The sequence below is a fragment of the Emys orbicularis genome, chromosome 1 (assembly GCF_028017835.1).
Source record: "Emys orbicularis isolate rEmyOrb1 chromosome 1, rEmyOrb1.hap1, whole genome shotgun sequence".
Classification (NCBI taxonomy): Eukaryota; Metazoa; Chordata; order Testudines; family Emydidae; genus Emys; species Emys orbicularis.
In genome coordinates, this window is record NC_088683.1 from 82,402,342 (window position 1) to 82,421,899 (window position 19,558).

Here is a 19,558-nt window from a genome sequence, read left to right on the forward strand (position 1 = left end):
CTATCTTTTCCCATAACCAGGTTTCACTGAGTTTCATCTACCCTTCCATGCCTGGAAAGTCAGTGAGTAAAGATGTATTTACATTACTGAATAGAGAATAATGAAAGCCACGGACAACACAGATGTAGAAAATGGAGCTGAGCTACTGCAGCAGAGGCAGCTTACAACATTGAGGCTACTTCTGAGCTGAACCAAGGTTGAGGCAGACGATGAAGGTCTCCAACTGCAACACACAAGCGGAAGGCTCTTGCCCCACCTCCCTACATCAGGGGACTGTGGGGCTCTAACACCCACACAGCTACCCCGCAACCATTCCTAGAGCAGGGGCATGTGGGGGTGTAACACCCTAACAGCTACTCCCCGACCATCCCTAGAGCAAGGGAGTGTGGGGCTGTAACACCCTCACAGCTACCCCCCAACCATTCCCAGGGCAGGGGGTGGGGCTGTAACACCCACACGGCTAACCTCCCTCCCATCCCTAGAGCAGGAGAGTGCGGGCCTGTAACACCCAGAGGGCGACCGATGCAATGAGCGGTCCCTCTGCGGCGGGGAGGCTACAACTCTCGCACAGACACACCCGCCGGGCCCAGGGGGCGGGACACTCACACACACGCAGGGCGCAGCTGCAGGCCGCGAGGCCCTTCGGCGGCTGCCGCCCCTCGAACTCCATTTCCCAGCGCGCGCTGCAGACCCGGCCCTGCCGGCGGGAGACGGCTCCGGCTCCGCTCTCGGTCCGGTTACGCGTGAGGGGAGCCGGGGCCATGAGCCGCCTGGGCTCGGTGCAGCGGAAGGTGCCCTGCCTGTTTGTGACGCAGGTGAAAGAGCAGCCCTCGGCCAAGCGGGAGCGCCAGGTACCGGGGCAGCGCCTGGGCCCGCCCGAGCGAGCAGAGGCAGGAGCCGCGGGTGCGGAGGGGACCTGCCGCCCATGAGGGGCGAGCTCAGGGGTCGCGCTGGAGCTACTTGGCCGTGGGGGAGGAGAGGAAGCCGCTCGGGCGTGGTGGACACCGGGTGATGGAGGGACTGGCGGGGGGCGTGTGCTGAGGAAGAGGGGGCGCGGTGGGTACCGAGGTGATGGGGGAGGGGTGCCGTGGGTACCCGGGAGATGAGGGGGCTGGCTCAGGATGTTGGGGGGAAGGAGGAGGAGGAGGGGGCGTGGTGGGTACCCGGGTGATGGTGGGACTGGCTGGGGGGGGCTCAGGGTGCTGAGGGGAAGAGGGGCGTGGTGGGTATCCGGGTGATGGTGGGACTGGCTGGGCGGGGAGCCTCAGGGTGCTGCGGAGGAGGGGTTGCAGTGGGCTGGTTGGGGACAAGGGCATTTGAGACTTACAGCCACATCTAACTCTAGCAATGCCTGGTGCATCTTTGAGATTCTTGGTGGATCCATTAATCTTTTCATTGTGTAAGGCAGCAATAGGGAACTGTCCACATACCAGGTTGAGGGTAAGGCAGGTGGAATAAAACCTTATCTGAATGATGATTTCTTTTTGAGAAGTAATTGGGGTGATTTGCTCTTCTTTATCCTCCTTCAGCCCACTTTTCTTCAGCATCTTTCTGAGGAGGCCTTTGCTTGAGGCTTTGGTTGGTTGATATACCCCAATGACTTCAGGGGTAGCCTGCTGGCATCACTCTTCCTTAACTCTGATGGAAATAATTGGTCACATAACACTTCTGATGGGTTCTCTTAGGCTAGGTCTACACTACAGCGGGGGTCCGACCTAAGATACGCAACTTCAGCTACGTGAATACCGTAGCTGAAGTTGCGTATTTTAGGTCGGCTTACCTGGCTGTGAGGACGGGGGGAAAGTCGGCCGCTGCCGCCGACTCCGCTGCCGCCTCTTGCCGTGGTGGATTTCCGGAGTCGACGGCAGAGCGATCAGGGATCGATTTTATCACGTCTTCACTAGACGTGGTAAGTCGATCCCCGATAGACCGATTGCTACCCGCCGGATCGGCGGGTAGTGAAGACGTAGCCTTTGTCTCCTGTTAAAAGGATTTAGGAGTTTATAACCCAGCAAGCAAGTATTGTGAAATCCCTGCTCTTGCAGGATCCAGTCCTAACTCTGTTTCAAGGAGTTAGCTCCTGCAGACCCGAAAGAGGGCGATGATATGGGTATTTGGTGTTTCATATTTTGTTCGTTTAAGTTCTTGGGGCTAATGTTATTTTGACTGTGGTTATGTTAGTGTGTTTTCTTCCTTACATTACTGTTTCTTACCGTTGTAAGAAACGGACAGAAGGTTAGGGTAAAGTAAGAACTTGTTACATGCATAATTATCAAAAATTAGTCAAGTATTATGTGGAAGAACAGAAGATTAAGTATATATGTACTGAAACGGAAGGAAAGAAGTGTGAACTTGATTCTGTCCTGTCTTGCACCTTCTGTATTCATCTACGCCAGTGCAATGTAGGTGTACTAATCTGATCAAGTAGCATTTTACAGCCATGATGCACAGGTGTAGATTGCTGTAGAAGGTGCAAAACAGGGAGAGAATCAGGCTCTTTATTCTTATGTATTTCAATAACCGTAGTACTTAGAGGCTTCAACCAGCATTGGGGCACCATCATGGTAGGTGCTTTACCACATAGTGAAAGAGACAGCCCCTATGTCAAAGAGCTTACAGTCTAAAGAAGAGTGGGGGAAAGGATATTATTCTACAGGAGAATATTTTAAAAGTAACCTTTACCAGAAATGATTTTTCTTCATCTAAACCCATTTCTAGAAGTCTTACCAACACCATTTCTCAGAAAACAATATCAACTTCACAATGTCCACTGGGTGTCTGTTCAGACTCCTTGGAACACTCACCTCTTTATTCTTTCAGGAAGAAAGGTTTAGTTCAAGACTACAATCTTTATTATGTTATTCAAAATGTGTCTGCTTTAACCAGCTTCCATCACTCTGGTATGTTTATTATCACAATCATTTTAGTACTAGTAGGGCTTCCATCTCTAAACTGAAGTTTAGGAGCAGTTAGTCCCTCAAATGATGCATGGAACTTTTGTTGCCATGGTTATGTCTTGAAGGCATCTATTGAAATTCTGTAGCACCAGGCTGGAACTCTTCTACATTACACACATTACTTCAAAGCGGGGGAGCAGATTGTTCCTAAAGATAAACCCAGGATAGAAAGGAGGGAAGCAGCCTCATTAAATGATTCTTTATCTATGACAACAGGTGTGATAGTTTTATTCGTTTGGCTTGGTGCATTTTCAGATTGTAATATATTGTGATATAGTTGCATTCTTAGGCAATATTAGAAACTAGGAATAAAAAAAATGATGCTGGATTTGTGGATGTCAATTATAATATATTAGAGTCCGTATGGGAAGTTATGGAGTGAGGTTTAAATAATTGTTGTCTTTTCAGCCATTTAAAGTTTTGGCAACTGAAACCATAAATAGAAAGGCGTTAGATGCAGATATATACAATGCAATTCCAACTGAGAAGGTGGATGGAACCTGCTGTTATGTAACAACGTATAAAGGTAATATGGAAGATTTGTATGCAGACTTCTCATGTTGATTAGTACCCGTAAATTGTGCATAAATTTCTTTTTATTGATTTCACATTTTATTGCATTCCTTTATCTGGGAAATTCAGATTCTCACATTAAAAAATATATGGCTTTACTATAAAATTATGCAGTAACTGATAATGTAAGTATACTGTAATTTTATAGAAGATACACCTAGCTGTAAAATTGTTCTGGATTTTCGTATAGCTTGTGAAACCAAAGTCCAGGTGAAAATGATCTTGTTTAAATTAACCTGGTAGCCAAAGAAAACTATTTTACCTGGCTAGTCAGGTTGGCATTTTGTCATTAGAATTTTTTTTTCTCAGAAAGTCCGATAGACGGTATTTTATTTGCAGAGGTGCGAGGAAAAAGTGTAGTTCAATGAATATCTGATGAACTCTTGAAAATTCCTCCTGTTCTCACGTACTACTGAAAGTATATTTTTAATATGCATATATCTGTTTTGTGGGTTTTTTAAATATATATTTCAAGGAGTTTGTGCATCATATTAAGTAAGCAAGGTACTGTTCACAGTGCTCTTAGGTTTTCTGATAAGTGAGCAAATTAACCTCAATTTAAATATGTCCTCTTTTTATATGACTTTTTTTTTTTTTTTTGAAGGCAGGAGGGAATAGAATATTTACTGTTGGATATTTTACCTCTCATGTTAAACTGTCCATTTTAATGGCAGAAATCCTGTCTTGCATGCTAATATCTAAATAAGCTGTTGTTTTCGTAATTGTGAAACCTGTAGGGCAGCCGTATCTTTGGGCGAGGTTGGATAGAAAACCCAACCAACTATCTGAGAAAAGGTTTAAAAGATTCCTGTATTCAATGGAAGACTCAAAAGGTCAGTGAGGGTTTTTTCTCTTTTTTTCTCTTGGTAATTGAAGTATTTCTTTGAGATAAAGACCTTTGGTTAAACAAAACCAGTATTATGTTGAAATATTAATGATCCGGCTCAAAACTTCTATATTTCTTTTCAAATACTGTGATGACTTTACTTATCTCCATGTACTATCATTATAATTTTGGCTAAATAGTCACTTGATCCTCACTCTGGGCTAGTATTAAATACTAAACTTTTTCTGAGTGCATGTCTCCTTCATGGTATTTCTTTTGCTAGAATGGAAATTCATTGCTAGAACAGAAAAATTCTTATCAAGGATTTCCTTTCTGCTAGCGCCATCTCCCACAGTTCTGGATATCTAGACTCATAGAAGATTAGGGTTGGAAGAGACCTCAGGAGATCATCTAGTCCAACCCCCTTCTCAGAGCAGGACCAGCACCAACTAAATCATCCCAGCCAGGGCTTTGTCAAGCTGGGCCTTAAAAACCTCTAAGGATGGAGATTCCACCACCTCCCTAGGTAACCCATTCCAGTGCTTCACCACCCTCATAGTGAAATAGTGTTTCCTAATATCCAACCTAGGCCTCCCCCACTGCAACTTGAGACCATTGCTCCTTGTTCTGTCATCTGCCACCACTGAGAACAGCCGAGCTCCATCCTCTTTGGAACCCCCCTTCAGGTAGTTGAAGGCTGCTATCAAATCCCCCCCTCAGTCTTCTCTTCTGCAGACTAAACAAGCCCAGTTCCCTCAGCCTCTCCTCGTAAGTCATGGGCCCCAGCCCCCTAATAATTTTTGTTGCCCTCCGCTAGAGTGTCTCCAATTTGTGCACGTCCTTTCTGTAGTATGGGGCCCCAAACTGGACGCAATACTCCAGATGTGGCCTCACCAATGCCGAATAAAGGGGAGTAATCACTTCCCTCAATCTGCTCGCAATGCTCGTACTAATGCAGCTCAATATGCCGTTAGCCTTCTTGGCAACAAAGGCACATTTCTTACTCATATCCAGCTTCTCATCCACTGTAATCCCCGGGTCCTTTTCTGCAGAACTGCTGCTTAGCCAGTCAGTCCCCAGCTTGTAGCGGTGCACGGGATTCTTCCGTCCTAAGTGCAGGACTCTGCACTTGTCCTTGTTGAACCTCATCAGATTTCTTTTGGCCCAATCCTCCAATTTATCTAGGTCACTCTGGACCCTATCCCTACCCTCCAGCGTATCTACCTCTCTCCCCAGCTTAGTGAACTTGCTGAGGGTACAATCCATCCCATCAGCCAGATCATTAATAAAGATGTTGAACAAAACTGGCCCCAGGACTGACCCCTGGGGCATTCCGCTTGATACTGGCTGCCAACTAGACATCGAGCCGTTGATCACTACTCATTGAGCCCGACAATCTAGCCAGCTTTCTATCCCCCTAATAGTCCATTCATCCAATCCATACTTTTTTAACTTGCTGGCAAGGATACTGTCAAAAGCTTTGCTAAAGTCAAGATAGATCACATCCACTGCTTTTCCCATATCCACAGAGCCAGTTATCTCATCATAGAAGGCAATCAGGTTGATCAGGCATGACTTGCCCTTGGTGAATCCATGTTGACTGTTCCTGATCACCTTCCTCTTCTCCAAGTGCTTCAAAATGGTTTCCTTGAGGACCTGCTCCATGATTTTTCCAGGGACTGAGGTGAGGCTGACCGGTCTGTAGTTTCCCAGGTTCTCCTTCTTCCTCTTTTAAAGATGGGGCTTCGTTCCTCTTTTTGCAGTTCTCAGAGGCAGATTAGTGTTTTAGTGTTGCAGTCTGACCACAGCCCTTCTGCTCCTGCTTGCTGCCAAACGAGTTATTCCCAAGATGAAAAATTTGCATAACATCATTATTAAAAAACATTCCAGGGATAATGGAATAGCTATGTACATTAGACCAAGGAAGATGGTCATATGGTAAGGATTCCACTTAATATCTGACCTTTGACTCATGAACTATCCAGGGTGGGAATTTTGGGAGATGCTGCTAGCAGAAAAGAAATTATCAGTAAGAAGTTTTCCATTCTGCAGCCTAGCATCTCTCACAGTGCTGGACATCTGGAAAGTAGCAAACAGTGAACAGATGTAGGGAGGTTATGAAACAAAAGTTCGGTAGGAAAGAAGTACCCCACTTTTTGTGAGTCTGTATTTATTTCTGGGTCACTGCTTGCAGCATCTTCCTGCCAAAGGAGGCCTCTGCAGAAAATAGAAGGTCCATGTCGTAATGCTTAATGAAGGGGTTGGCTGTAGACCAAGTGGCTGCTTTGCAGATTTCCACAGTGGATGCAGATGCTTGTTCCACCCATGAGGTTGCTAAGGATCTCATGAAGTGTGCCTTGATCCCTTCTGGGACAGGAGCCTCTGATGATTTGTAGACTTCCACAATACATAGTCTAATCCACCTAGCGATGGAGGATTTGGAGAGCTCCGAGTACTTGGCATTTTGGGTGGAAAGACACGAATAGGGAGCCTGGTATTTTTGTGGATTCTGTATGTTTGAGAGAGATTTTCAATGCTCTTTTGACATATAAGATGTTGTGCCTTTTTTAGTTGGATGCTGTGGTTTTGAACAGAATGAAGGATGCACATCCTCTTGTGTAGGCCTGAGACCTGATCAACCTCACTCCCCTGCTCCCCCAATATTAAACCAGCCTTAGGTGAAACTGAGGGAATTCACCACTAAAATTGAAAAAAAGAATGTTCTGCTCCTGATAAAGCACCCACACCTCAGGAATGTCCCTAACGAGAGTTATAACCACCAGCATTGTAAAGTAGACACACCCAGGCATTGGGAAATTAGGGAGGATACAGAAAGAAATTCAATAAATGATAAGTTAAGCTCTAACCAGTGTTTTTATGCTGACCATCTGCATAAACGGAGAAGGTCACAACTAAGTTACAATTTGGGCATGAAAGATAAAATGTAAAAAAACTTGGGCAGAAAGGCGGACACAGGTGCCAGTGTGTAATTGGTAAAATTTTTTGTTATTTAGGGATGTGGGATAGGTTTAGTACATTTGAAGGAGGTAGCTAGCTTTACCTATATAATATAAATGAAAAACAGTGCTCTTTGGGAGCCATTTCTGGACTGCAGTTCAACATCAAGCTTCTGGAACTCTGACCCCTTTGCACGACCGTGATGTGCAGAGGCATCACCAGAAATCCCCAGATGAGTGGATCCTGACTGGCGATCGGGTGAATTTTGTCTGTATATTGGGAGTGATGAGCATAAGAGATTTGCATGGTATATGTACTCTGTGTGTGCTGCTAATAAATAGATGTTTAGAGCACAGCTGTGTAAGTCTCTTTCACTGGGAAAAGATCATGCAGACCTGTAAAGCTCTGAGCCCCATGGAAAGGGCAGGTACTTAAATTGACCAGGTTTCTCCCTAAGCCCCATGAGAAAGGGTAGGTGCCTTACGCCCCGAGCCTTGGAGGGAGAGGGTTGGGGTGCCTAAATTGACAGGGTCACACCTTGAGCCCTCGGTACGATATAGGCGGGGTGCCCTGTATTGTGCGAGGAACACTTGGGAAGTGTGGGAGGAAGAGCTTACCTTACAAAGAAAGGATTCTGTGTCCTGAGCATCATCTTGTCCTCATGGAACATGCAGTAAGGCTCCTGTACGTCTGCCAGCACAGACTCTTGCCTGGCAGACGTAATTGCTATTAAGAAATAAGTCTTATGGATAAATAAAAGGTTAATACTGAAGTCAGAGGCTTGTCAGGGCGTACAGAACTAGCAGAAAGTCCCATTTTGGGAAGAGTGGCCTGACCACTGGTCTGGCTAATCAGACTGCTTTAAGGACTCTAGCCACCTGTGGATTGTCTGCAGGGAGTCTGAGGATCCTGTGAATAACATGCTACTAAGAGCAGATATCTGGCGTGCAATGGTGCAGGGCTGAAGGCCTGTGTCTATGATTTCCTGGAGAAAGTCCAGAATGATTGGAATTCCTGGATTTCTGAGATTTGCATTGTGCTCCTGGCACCATGTTGTTAAATCCTGACCAGACAGGGGAGTACGCTTTAGTATTGAGACGCTGCTAGATTAAAGCAGTCAGTGAGTGTGGAGGACAGACAGAAGCACTTGAATGTCTCGTTCTCAATAATCAGGCTGTTAGTTGAAGCCATTTGAGGTTCTCAGTCTAGAGGCCCTGGGCTATTTGGGTCTTCAAGTGAGCACCCCAGCCTTCTAGGCTGGAGTCCATTGTAAAGACTAAAGGATCTGGCAGGCAGATGGGCATATCATTGGGGTTATTGCCATGGACTGACCACCGCTATAAGTTCCAGCAGCTTGATGTTGAACTGCAGTTCAGAAATGGCTCCCAAAGAGCACTGTTTTTCATTTATATTATATAGGTAAAGCTATCTACCTCCTTCAAATGTACTAAACCTATCACATTATCCCACATCCCTAAATAACAAAAATGTTACCAATTACATTACCTATGTGTCCTCCTTTCTGCCCAAGTTTTATTACATTTTATCTTTCATGCCCAAATTGTAACTTAGTTGTGACCTTCTCCATTTATGCAGATGGTCAGCATAAAAACGCTGGTTAGAGCTTCTCTTATCATTTGAATACATGTGTTGGAATCTGTACTTGATCTTTCATGTGTTCTGGGGAGTGGTCCCACACATTTAATATAAAGGCTGAAGACTTCTGATGCGTGATTGTGCCTATGGAGTGTTCCTCATACACAGCACAAGGAGTCCTAGCAATTCGAGGCATAGAGCTATGCCTGCAGCTCTGGAGTAAGAAAATAAATTCCTGGGTGGAACCAGAGCACTTTTTTTGGCGTTTATGATGAAGCCATGCACCTGGAAGAGATCTGAAGAGGGTCTGAAACATAGCCCTGTGTGCTGCTGACTGCGCTGGAACTCTGATGAGCATGTTGTCCAGGAAAGAGTACAGGTGAGTTCACTATGACCTGGCTGTGGCTATTATCATCAACATCATCTTTGTAAAAACCCTGCGGCTTGAAACAAGCTGAACAGGAGAGTTTGGTACTGATAATCTTTCCTGCCATAGGCAACCCTCAGAAGTCTGCGGTGGCACTGTCTGATGGGGATATGAAAATCAGTAGATCTAGCAGATACATAAGTAAAGAAGTCCCCCAGGACAGCGATGACATTGGTGGGCAGGGTCTTCTTCATCCACTTGTTGAGCCTTTTGATGTTAAGAATGGCTCAAATACCCCCTGTGCACTTCTGTACAGTTTCATGCCCATATCCAGAAGATAAGATATTTCATTCAGGATAGGATTGTCTGGTCATTAGAGCTGGGTAACTGGATGAAGAATGGATGGGGTGGAGCCCACAGCCTGTGGGAGTATCCCTGGCTTATTATTTCCCTGATCCACTTGTCTGTGGTCGATGAAAACCATTCCTTTACGAAATGAGAAATCCTGTCCCCTTGCTTCAGCTCTTGGTGAAGGCCTATGAGATCTTTGTCATAAAGTGGATTTCAGTGAGGCTGAGGTCACGCTGAACTGTTTCTTCCTTCCCCACCCCGCTCCCTAATTCCATTGTTTGGGGAATCTGACTCTCTGTGGGGAAGAGGAAAGGTGCACTTCTTTCTGAATGCCAATCTCTGTTCTTTTCTGTGGGCACTTAGTGGGAAGGGAGAAAATATTTGGATTTAGCCACATTGTCAGCAACCACCATATCCAGCTTTTCTCCAAAAAGGAGGGAGCCTGTAAACTTGGCTGAGCATAGGACATGCTTAGGGTACGTCTACACTACCCGCCAGATTGTAGTGTAGACGTACCCTAAGCATGTCTTAGGGTACCAGATTGGCGGGTAGTGATCGATCTATCGGGGATCGATTTTATTGCGTCTACACCCCTATTGCTCTGCCGTCGACTCCGGAACTCCACCGCGGCGAGAGACGGAAGCGGAGTGAACGGGGGAGCGGCAGCGGTCAACTCACCGCCGTCCTCCCGGCCAGATAAATCAACCTAAGATACGCCGACTTCAGCTACCCTATTCGCGTAGCTGAAGTTGCGTATCTTAGGTCGACACCCCCGCCCCCCAGTGTAGACCTAGCCTTAGAGTGAGTATCCATCTTCCAGGGTTGTAGCCATAGGTGACGCCTGGCTACTGGACCTCATTGCAACCACTGAGGCATCAGCTACAAACACTGTTTCTAGGGCGAGTTCTTTAAAGTGGAGTAAAAGTCAGGGTGATCTCTCTCTTTAAAGGCCTTGAGATCTTACAGCCAGGAAAAAGATGCTCTTGTAAAGCAGGTGGCAGCCAAGAATACTTGGAGAGTGGTGGAGGAAGCTTCAAAGTCCATTTTAAGACTGGCCTTCATCTTTCTATCCGTGGGTTCCTTAGGCTTGAACTCCACTTCTGAGGAAATAATCATATCCCTGGTGAGGGACGCTACATTGGCATCAACTTTTGGTTTATCAGTAATAGAGCCCTTGGGTTCTTGAATGTTGTAGAGTCTGAGGTCATTGTTGTTATAATATGCTTGCCTTTTTCAGGCTTGTTCCATTCATCCCTAATCACTTCCTCAGAGGGAGAAGCGAAGGGATATTGTAGCCACATGTGAGGATTTTGAGGGGAGAAATTTACTCTGAAGTTTACTCACAGGAGTCTGCTTAGGTTTCAGAGTCAGAAAGCTCATCTTCCTCAGTGGGGGAGGAAGAGGAATCAGAGGACTCATAACTTCTGGATTTTTTAATGTGCTTTTTCTTTCCCTTTTTTGCCTTTTAGATTTTTTTTTTTAACCTTTTGAATGCGCTTTGGGAGTGCAGAAACTCTGCTGTGGCTTTGGTGAGATCTTTTGCGGCTTGCCTGCCTTAAGACCTGAAGACCCTCTTGAAAGCTCTTTCTCAGAATCCTTCCCACCCAGTCCCATTGTCCCTGGGAGGGGGAAACTCATTGTCAGAGGGTATGTCTACACTGCAATTAGACATCCGTGGGTGGCCCGTGCCAACTGACTCAAGCTCAGGGGCTCAAGCTAAGGGGCTGTTTAATAGCCGTGTAGACGTTCGAGCTTGGAGGAACAAGCAGGGGAACACTGCAGTGGCGGTTCAGGGAGGTTGAACCCCCAAAGGGTTAACTGACTCAGGGAGGGGGAGGAATTCTGAGAAGGGAGAACACTGCTCCCCACTGGCCAAAAATTGAACAAAGAAGTTAAATTAGAGGTAGGGCAGGAGCAAAAGAACCTGCCACTGTCTGCTGCTGCAGTTGCAGAGAATCTGGCAGCAAGCAGGAACAGAGGTGTTCTGGCCAGACCGTTCAGCGCTAAAAGGCTGCTCTGCCTCCATGAGCTGCAGCGAGGAGAGCAGCCCCAGAAGTCCAGGATTGTGGGAATGGAAATTCTTTGCCTAAATATCTTAGTAGACCAAATTACTTAAAAAACAAAAATTGAACAAAAAACTACAGAAGTGCTGGTACTCTTCCTATGTCAGATTATTTGAATGTTTACTTTGAAAGATGATCAGATGGTAGAATTAGCTAATGTTTTGTCACAAAATAAATATTACTTTTTTTTTTTTTAGAATTTATTTGGAATATTGAAGAAGACTTCAGACCTGTCCCAGAATGCTGGATTCCAGCAAAGGAAATCCAGCAATCCAGTGGAAACCCTTTGCCTGATGAAAATGGACACATTCCAGGTATATACCATACAGTCTGGTTTAAATGAAAAGGGGACTTTTCTCTACTTCTAAAGTGGATTAGAATTAGGCCCAGAATTAAAATACCAACAGAACAGGACTCAAAATGGCACCAGACCCTACCAGAAGAATAGATGCAAAACCTGAAGACACACCTCCACTGCTAAAATGATCAACACCTCCCACACCACACCTTTCAAGATTCATTGATCCTACACATGCCTACCCCAAGCTATGGTGTACCTCATCCAGAGCACTAACTGCCCGAATAACAACTGTGTGGGTGAAACCATAGGCGCCGACTCCTTGGGTGCTCCAGAGTTGGAGCACCCACAGGGAATAATTAACAGGTGCTCCGCACCCACCGGCAGCCAAGCTCCTCACCCCTCGCTTTCTCCCCCCCGTCCCCTCCAAGTGCGCCACGTCCCTGCTCTTCCTGCTGTTTGGCAGCGCTTAGGAATTTCCAGGAGGGAGGGTGAAGGAGCAGGGACGCGACACGCTCAGGGGAGGAGGCGGAGAAGAGGCAGGGCAAGGACAGGGACTTGGGGGAAGGGCGTGGGAAGGGGGCAGGGCTGGGGTGGGGCAGGGACTTTGGGGAAGGGGTGGAATGGGGGGTGGGACGAGGGCGGTGCAGAGACGGGGAAGGGGTGGGGCTAGGGGCGGGTGGGGGTTGAGCACCCACCGGGCAGAGGGGAAGTCGGTGCCTATGGGTGAAGCCAATCACTACCCTCTCCAATGAACTCGCACCTGTTGATGAACACTTTTCACAAAGTGATCACTCTATATCTGACCTTATCAGTCCCTCATGCTCAAAGGAAGCCTGCACAACACTTTCAAAAGACAAGCCTGGGAACAAAAATTCATTACTCTGCCAGACATTAAAAATGTGGACTGAACAGAGAGACTGGATTTATGGCTTATTACAACACTAACCCCCTCTCTTTGTCCTATGACTGCAGAGGTATTAACGGACCACTCTGCCTTTAATGATCCCTTACAATATGTGCAAACTACTTATGCTAAACAATCTGTTCCACCGTGAATTTTGCTGTAACCCTGGGAGTACCTTTCCCGGACTTGAAAAAAGCTCTGTGTGGCTCAAAAGCTTGTCTTTCTCACCAACAGAAGTTGGTCCAATAAAAGATATTACCTCACCGACCTTGCCTCTCTGATATCCTGGGACCGATATCACTACACTACACTGCATAGCACCATAGGCAGGAAGTCCCTTCCTAACATGTCATTTACTCACTATTCAGTTGTGCTTTGTTCCGCTGTCGTAGAAATTTTTTTTCCTGTGGCATTTGGCCTCGCTGATTTGCAAAGCTTTGAGCCAAAAGACACAGTTGTCCCTGTTAAATTCCTTTGACACATTTTTTTGAGGTACAATGTAACTTTGTCCTTGGGATAAGTTTATTTTCCTTGTAAAAATATAATTAGACATGTAGCTCTTCATATTAGTAGAATGCTATAGTTTACAGCTACTTTCTAATGCATGTACAGCTTTTAATGTGCCTTGACAAGAAGTAAAATGGAATGTTTTCTCATAGGTTGGGTGCCAGTGGAGAAAAATAGCAAACAATATTGCTGGCATTCATCTGTTGTTAATTATGAGGCTGAAATAGCCCTTATATTGAAGTGCCATGCTGATGATCCTGGACTTTTGGAAATCAGTTCTGTGCCATTATCAGATCTTTTGGAACAAACACTGGAGCTTATTGGAACTAATATTAATGCAAATCCATATGGCAAGTATAACGTGTTGTTGTTTAATACTCATTAAAACCTTAAATATTTTAATGTGTTTTAATTGAGAGTGAATGGTATGGTGTTTCTTAATTACAAAATAAGAGATTGGAATGACTTCATTAAGCTCCATGAATTAGAAGCAACTTTTACGTTGCCAAAATGGCTTATTAACATATTATAATCCAGTGGTTCTCAAACTTTTGTACTGGTGACCCCTTTCACACAGCAAGCTTCTGAGTGCGACCCCCCCCCCCTTATAAATTAAAAACACTTAAAAAATATTTAACACAATTATAAATGCTGGAGGTGAAGCAGTGTTTGGGGTGGAGGCTGACAGCTCGGGACTCCCCCCCCCCCCCCCATGTAATAACCTCGTGACCCCCTGAGGGGTCACAACCCCCAGTTTGAGAACCCCACTTATAACCCTTTAAAAAGGAAAAAGAGAGGATAGTTACAGTAGTGCCCAAAGGGTGGAGTACAGAGATATTATTAGATATTTCAGTGATTGGCAGTTTCCGCACAATGCACACAGTCTCTTTAACTATCTCTTTCTCCCCTCCCAACCTGTTGCATGTAATTCCAAAGGGTTGCCACTAAGATACTTTTCTTCTCCTCCATGCAAGACTACAACTGTCTTCACTACAAACAATAGCTGTGTTTTTACAAGGTAGCTAAATTGATATAGTACTGTAGTTGTTATCTCTGTGTAGCTAGTCAAGTTAATCCCTGTGCCTTCCACATGGGTTGACCTTAATTAGTTACATTCAGGTAAAAACTACCCAGGCTATGTGTTCACTAGGATTTTACATCAAGATAGCTATCATAATGCAAAAACACACTTCTTTCTTGTAGTGAAGACATAACCTTGAACTAGCAGGGGCAATGTTTGCTCCACTTTCCAAAGCCAGTCAGTGATGTGCTGCTAACTTTTAATAAGAGGCCTCCACAAAAAAATTTCCTTTTGGGTTGAGGTGAACTGCTGCTGCAGTGAAGTTGGATGAATGACTGGAGCATATACATTTGTTTTCCATTTAAACAGACATCTTTTCTCAGAATCAAAGAAGGGTGCAACACCACTTGGGAAACAAACATTAAATTACACTTCACTGGAAATATTTATTTATATATATATATAAATTGATAGAACAAAATGATCACCTCTCTCTCTCTCTTTTATAACACAGTTTAAAAATGAGCAGGTTAAATAGGCTTTGGAGTGTTACATGTGCTTACTTGTAACAGTTTATTCCCAACATAACAGCTTTTGTCCTAGCATGGCAGGAAGAGTATGCTATAGTTCTACTATACCATCCCTATTATAACTTCAATAACGACACATGAAGTTTGTGTTATTCCTGGGGGAATTCAGCACCAAAGAATTAAACATTCTGTGCACAATATTTTGAAGTTCTGCAAAATTCTGCATATTTTGTCAAAATAACTATATAATCCTGCTAGTTTCAATTATTTTGGTAATTTATTTCAAAATACCTGCCAGCAATTATGTCTGTAACAATAAACAACAAAAAAGATTCAGCAAATGTTTTTTTGACAGATTCCTGGCTAAGCATATTAATACAGAACTTTGAATAATAATTCATTTAAACTACAATACAGAAACATATTTCCCATACTCCTCAGAAGCAGTGGAAAGGCTTGGGGGAGTCAGGGGTAACGGAGCAGCTGAGGGAGAGAGGAGGAGTTTGAAAGTGAACCTGGAGGGTTGTTGGGTGTGGGTAGGAGAAGTATGGAACAGGTTTTTTATTTTTTTTTGAGGGGGGAGGGGATGTTGGGGAACCTCCCCCATGCAGACCCTGGCTGACCCCTAGCCTCTCCCATTCAGTCAGGCACATCTGCCCCGTCCCAGTGTTTCCCTGCACCCCGACTCCCCATTCAGCCAGGCATATCTGCACATGTTCCCATGTGGCTCTGTAGCCCCCACTCTTGTTGAGCCCTGGCTCAATGCTGTCACCCCTCTAGTTCCTGTGACACCCCTCCCCCCCAGCAGCCCTGTGTGCCCCACTTTGTCCACCCCCCCCATATTCTGTGCTTTCTCACCTGGCCCCATAGCCAGGATGCTGTGAGGAAGGCAGTCTCTGACCCCTCCCTGCTCCAGCTTGTGAGCTAGCTGCCCTCTCTTCTGGTGCCACAGCAACCCCTGGTGGATGAAAGATGTAATTGAAGCACATCTCCCACAAAATGTATATTCTGTCGCGGGGAGAGGAGGAGGGGGGGGATTTGTGGGGGACATGAATTCTGCATGTGCACAGTGGTGCAGAATTCTCCCAGGAGTATTGTGTCAAGTAGTCTTAACTTGTGGCTCTTCAGAGCATATTGAAGCAGAAATCTCTTAGCTTGCAACAGAGACTTAGTATGTTCTAATCTAATTTAGATTATTTTCATTTGGTAACTGTAGAGCTTAAATATATAAAGCTTGCTGTTTACGTATCTCACCACAATAGTATGTTAAGGGTAAATCACAGTTTAAGAACACAGTTTAAGAACTCTCTAGTTCTTAAACTGTGAGAGTTTTTTCTGTGGTAAGCATGTCAAGGTGTAGTTCCTTTGGATTCTAATAAGGTGGTTGTAGTAGTGTTGTTCTAGGACACATTTGGAATCATGTCAAAAATCAAAGATATCTATCTACACACAAGTTTTCTTTAAAAACAAAAAAAATACTTGTTTTTTAGATGCACCTTGCCATACAAACTGCAGAGGTGATTATTTAATTTCCTAGAAGTTGTACCTTTAAAACTGAGAATACAGCCTATATACACTACTGTACTTCTGTTGGCTTACATTTGTAATGTCATAATATTGCATGGGGCAAGAAGTTACAGTGGAATCAGAAAATTATGAAGACTTGTTATGTCTCCCTAATATGAAAATAAAAATTAATATCCCTCGTTACCCTGGACAGGAAATCTACTTCTGTTGCTGAAAAGAAGGGGTGAAATCCTATCTCTTTAGAAATCAATGGAAAAATTTCCATTTATTTCAGCTGAGCCTGGATTTCATTCAACGTGTTTTATAGGCCAATCCTGTGTATCTGACAGAAATATTCTGTGACAGCATTCTTAATGTGGCTGTAATAAGTAATAAAAATAAGGGAAATTTTGGCTTCAGTGACTACATGATTTAACAGATTATTTTTTTTTTTTTATTTATATATATATATATAGGATTAGGAAGCAAGAAGCACCCTGTTCATCTTCTTGTACCACATGGAGCATTTGAAATAAAGAATCCACCTATGCTGAAGCACAGTGATATATTGGCTTGGTTTGAAAGCTGTAGAGAGGGTAAAATTGAAGGAATTGTATGGCATTGTAATGATGGACATTTAATCAAGGTAATTATTTTAGAATGTCATGAGTGAATCTGCACTCCCCAAAACTTTTTTTTTTTTTTAAACAGAGCTATGAGCTTTTTAAACAAAAAAACCCCTGAAACACTTCAAGAACAAAACAACTAGTGTAAAAGGCACTGGATTAAAACACCATATGCACTACTACTTCTAGTTGGGTGAGAATCAGTTTAGCTACTTTGTGAGATCATTTTTCAAATTAGCACTTGACAGCTTTGATCGGCTCCTCACAAGCCAGTGTGATAATTTTCAACATAAACTGTGAGTTAGGCACTAGTCACCTATCTTTGCTCCCAGTACAAGCTTCAGTGGGAAGCCAACTGGAGTATCTTACCCAGTTTCTTTCCGGGGGCAGGAGGGCTCCAGCACTCCACATACCACTTCTCACTTCTTGTAGCCGGAACACATGGCTCTCTTGCCCAGCAGCTGTACCTTTTTGTAACTGCAGTGTGATGTAGCTTTTCAAACTATATTGGACTCCTTGCAATACTTATGGTATTTATTAACTGTTATAAAAACAAATTAACTTCAAAAACTGCTATAGTCACTTATGCTGATGGAGGTAAATCCACCTGCCATTATCCTATACATTGCTTTCAATAAACATTCCACCCCCCTTCAAGGTCTCTAAGGTGAATGCCAAGAAGAGCACACAAATGTCTTAGCATAATAGGTCCAAATATTCAGCAAGTAACAATGTATAAAACTCCTGCCTCCACCCTAAATAAATTATGCCAGTAGTTTGAACAATTAATTGAAAACAGACAAAATAATGGGTAACCCCTGTATTGTCTTGTCCTGTGGAGGTAGCACCCAACAATTAAGGCTTGCTTTTTTTTTTTTTTTTTTTTTTATTTCAAGGGCTTGTTTGTGCTAAAAAAAAACCTATTATAATCTTTCTGTAACTGTTGTTCTTTAAGATGTGTTGCACATGTCCATTCCAATGTGGATGTGTGCGCATCCTGAGCACAGTTGCTGGAATTTTTTCCCCTAGTGCAAGGGTGGGGAACCTACCGCCCACAGGCCAGATCCGGGCCATTGCTTAATTTCATCCAGCCTGTGGCAAGTCTTGGTGCTGTCCCCTCGCCCTCCTCCCCCGTGGGGCTGAAGCCACGAATGTTGGCTCACGCCAATGCAGGGGGAAGCTCTGAGCCTCCATGCTCACCTGAGCGGGTGAGTTGAATGTTTTATATTTCTCTCTTTAAACTCCCGCCCCCCCTCACACAAATTAATTTGTTTTTTTACTTGTGTGGGGCCTGCAATTGATTTTTTTCTGTGGGTCAGTGGCTTGGAGCGCTCACATACCTATATTGGAATGGACAGGTGCAAGCACTCGAAGAACAGATCCTTATAAAACAAGGGATCACTTTATAATAATCAAAATGAGCTGGCATTGTTTCTGCAAGAATGGTCTTCAAACTGTGGTTTGTGGAGGACTATTTAGTGATGTAGTCTGCCACTTTTCACATTCACCTGCTAAATCACATTAAAATGACAGCTAAAAAATATAACGCTGTCCTAGTTTTCATCACAGCAGTTGCAATGGTTGCTACCTACTTTTTCTGAGATCCCTATCCCCCTGCTTTTCTTCACTTTTAATGTCTGAATTCCTGCTGCTATCTAAAACAAGTTGTTATACTTCAGCTGTAGGAAAGTTAGTAGTTTGAAGTGGTATATGGCAAACTTCCAGAAGCAATTTGACATATAAGTTTCACACACTGTGTACAAGAGCTATGAGCTTTGTAAATGATTTGTCAAAACCGTGACATCAGTGACCACAGCAGCTAGCTGTTGAGTTACCAGTGATGGATATTTGTAATAAGTGGTCAAATGTATGAGGATGTTTACACTGATCTCCTGTTTCTCTCTTCTTAGCTCCATCGACATCATCTTGGTATGTGCTGGCCAATTCCAGAGACATATCTGAATTCTCAACCAGTTGTCATTGCTGTTAATAGGACCAAATATGACTGTGACTTTGAACCAAAGTGTTTGTTTAACCATTTTTCAAAGCTGGATGGGCAGAGGTTCAGTAGACTAAAAGATATAAAGTTTGATGTTTAAAGAGAAAAAACAATCTTTTCAGAGGTGGCTGCCATATGTATTATTGTACCTTCTTCTCCTGCTTTGCCTACAATATAAGTGGATATTTTTGCAAATAATTGTGGCATAGGGAGCTCCATAGCTACAATGCAAATGATTGGCATAAATATGATCAATAATATGAAGCAAAAGAACAGTAAAGGCAAATCCAAAATAGATCACCCTCTCTTAGATTTCAGCACATTTGTTGTTTGGTTTTGAAAGAGCCTTAAATGTTGAAACTGTTGGGGCTAAGAGGAGGACAGTGTTTAATGTTAGCTGCTTCCAGGGGCTTGTATAGTGAAGCAGAAAGTGATGGTTTTAAAACAAAAACAGAAGTCAGCTAACTTTTAGA

The 19,558-nt window shown here is 44.0% G+C and overlaps 1 protein-coding gene across 1 annotated transcript; it reads left to right on the top strand.

Moving 5' to 3' along the window:
* The first annotated feature begins 761 nt into the window (after positions 1-761).
* On the top strand, positions 762-19,187 carry RLIG1 (RNA 5'-phosphate and 3'-OH ligase 1). Its single transcript, XM_065400996.1, has 7 exons — positions 762-851; positions 3,366-3,483; positions 4,268-4,363; positions 11,889-12,005; positions 13,556-13,753; positions 16,937-17,106; positions 18,997-19,187. The coding sequence occupies exons 1-7, from the start codon at positions 762-764 to the stop codon at positions 19,183-19,185; spliced, it is 978 nt and encodes a 325-aa protein (XP_065257068.1). The 3' UTR covers positions 19,186-19,187.
* Positions 19,188-19,558: the final 371 nt, after the last annotated feature.

Bases quoted from the DNA above. Each gene is read 5' to 3' on its own strand.
- RLIG1 (XM_065400996.1), top strand. From the start codon at position 762: ATGAGCCGCCTGGGCTCGGTGCAGCGGAAGGTGCCCTGCCTGTTTGTG. The intron at 852-3,365 runs GTACCGGGGCAG...TTGTCTTTTCAG, and splicing joins CGGCCAAGCGGGAGCGCCAG to CCATTTAAAGTTTTGGCAAC. The intron at 17,107-18,996 runs GTAATTATTTTA...CTCTCTTCTTAG, and splicing joins ATGATGGACATTTAATCAAG to CTCCATCGACATCATCTTGG.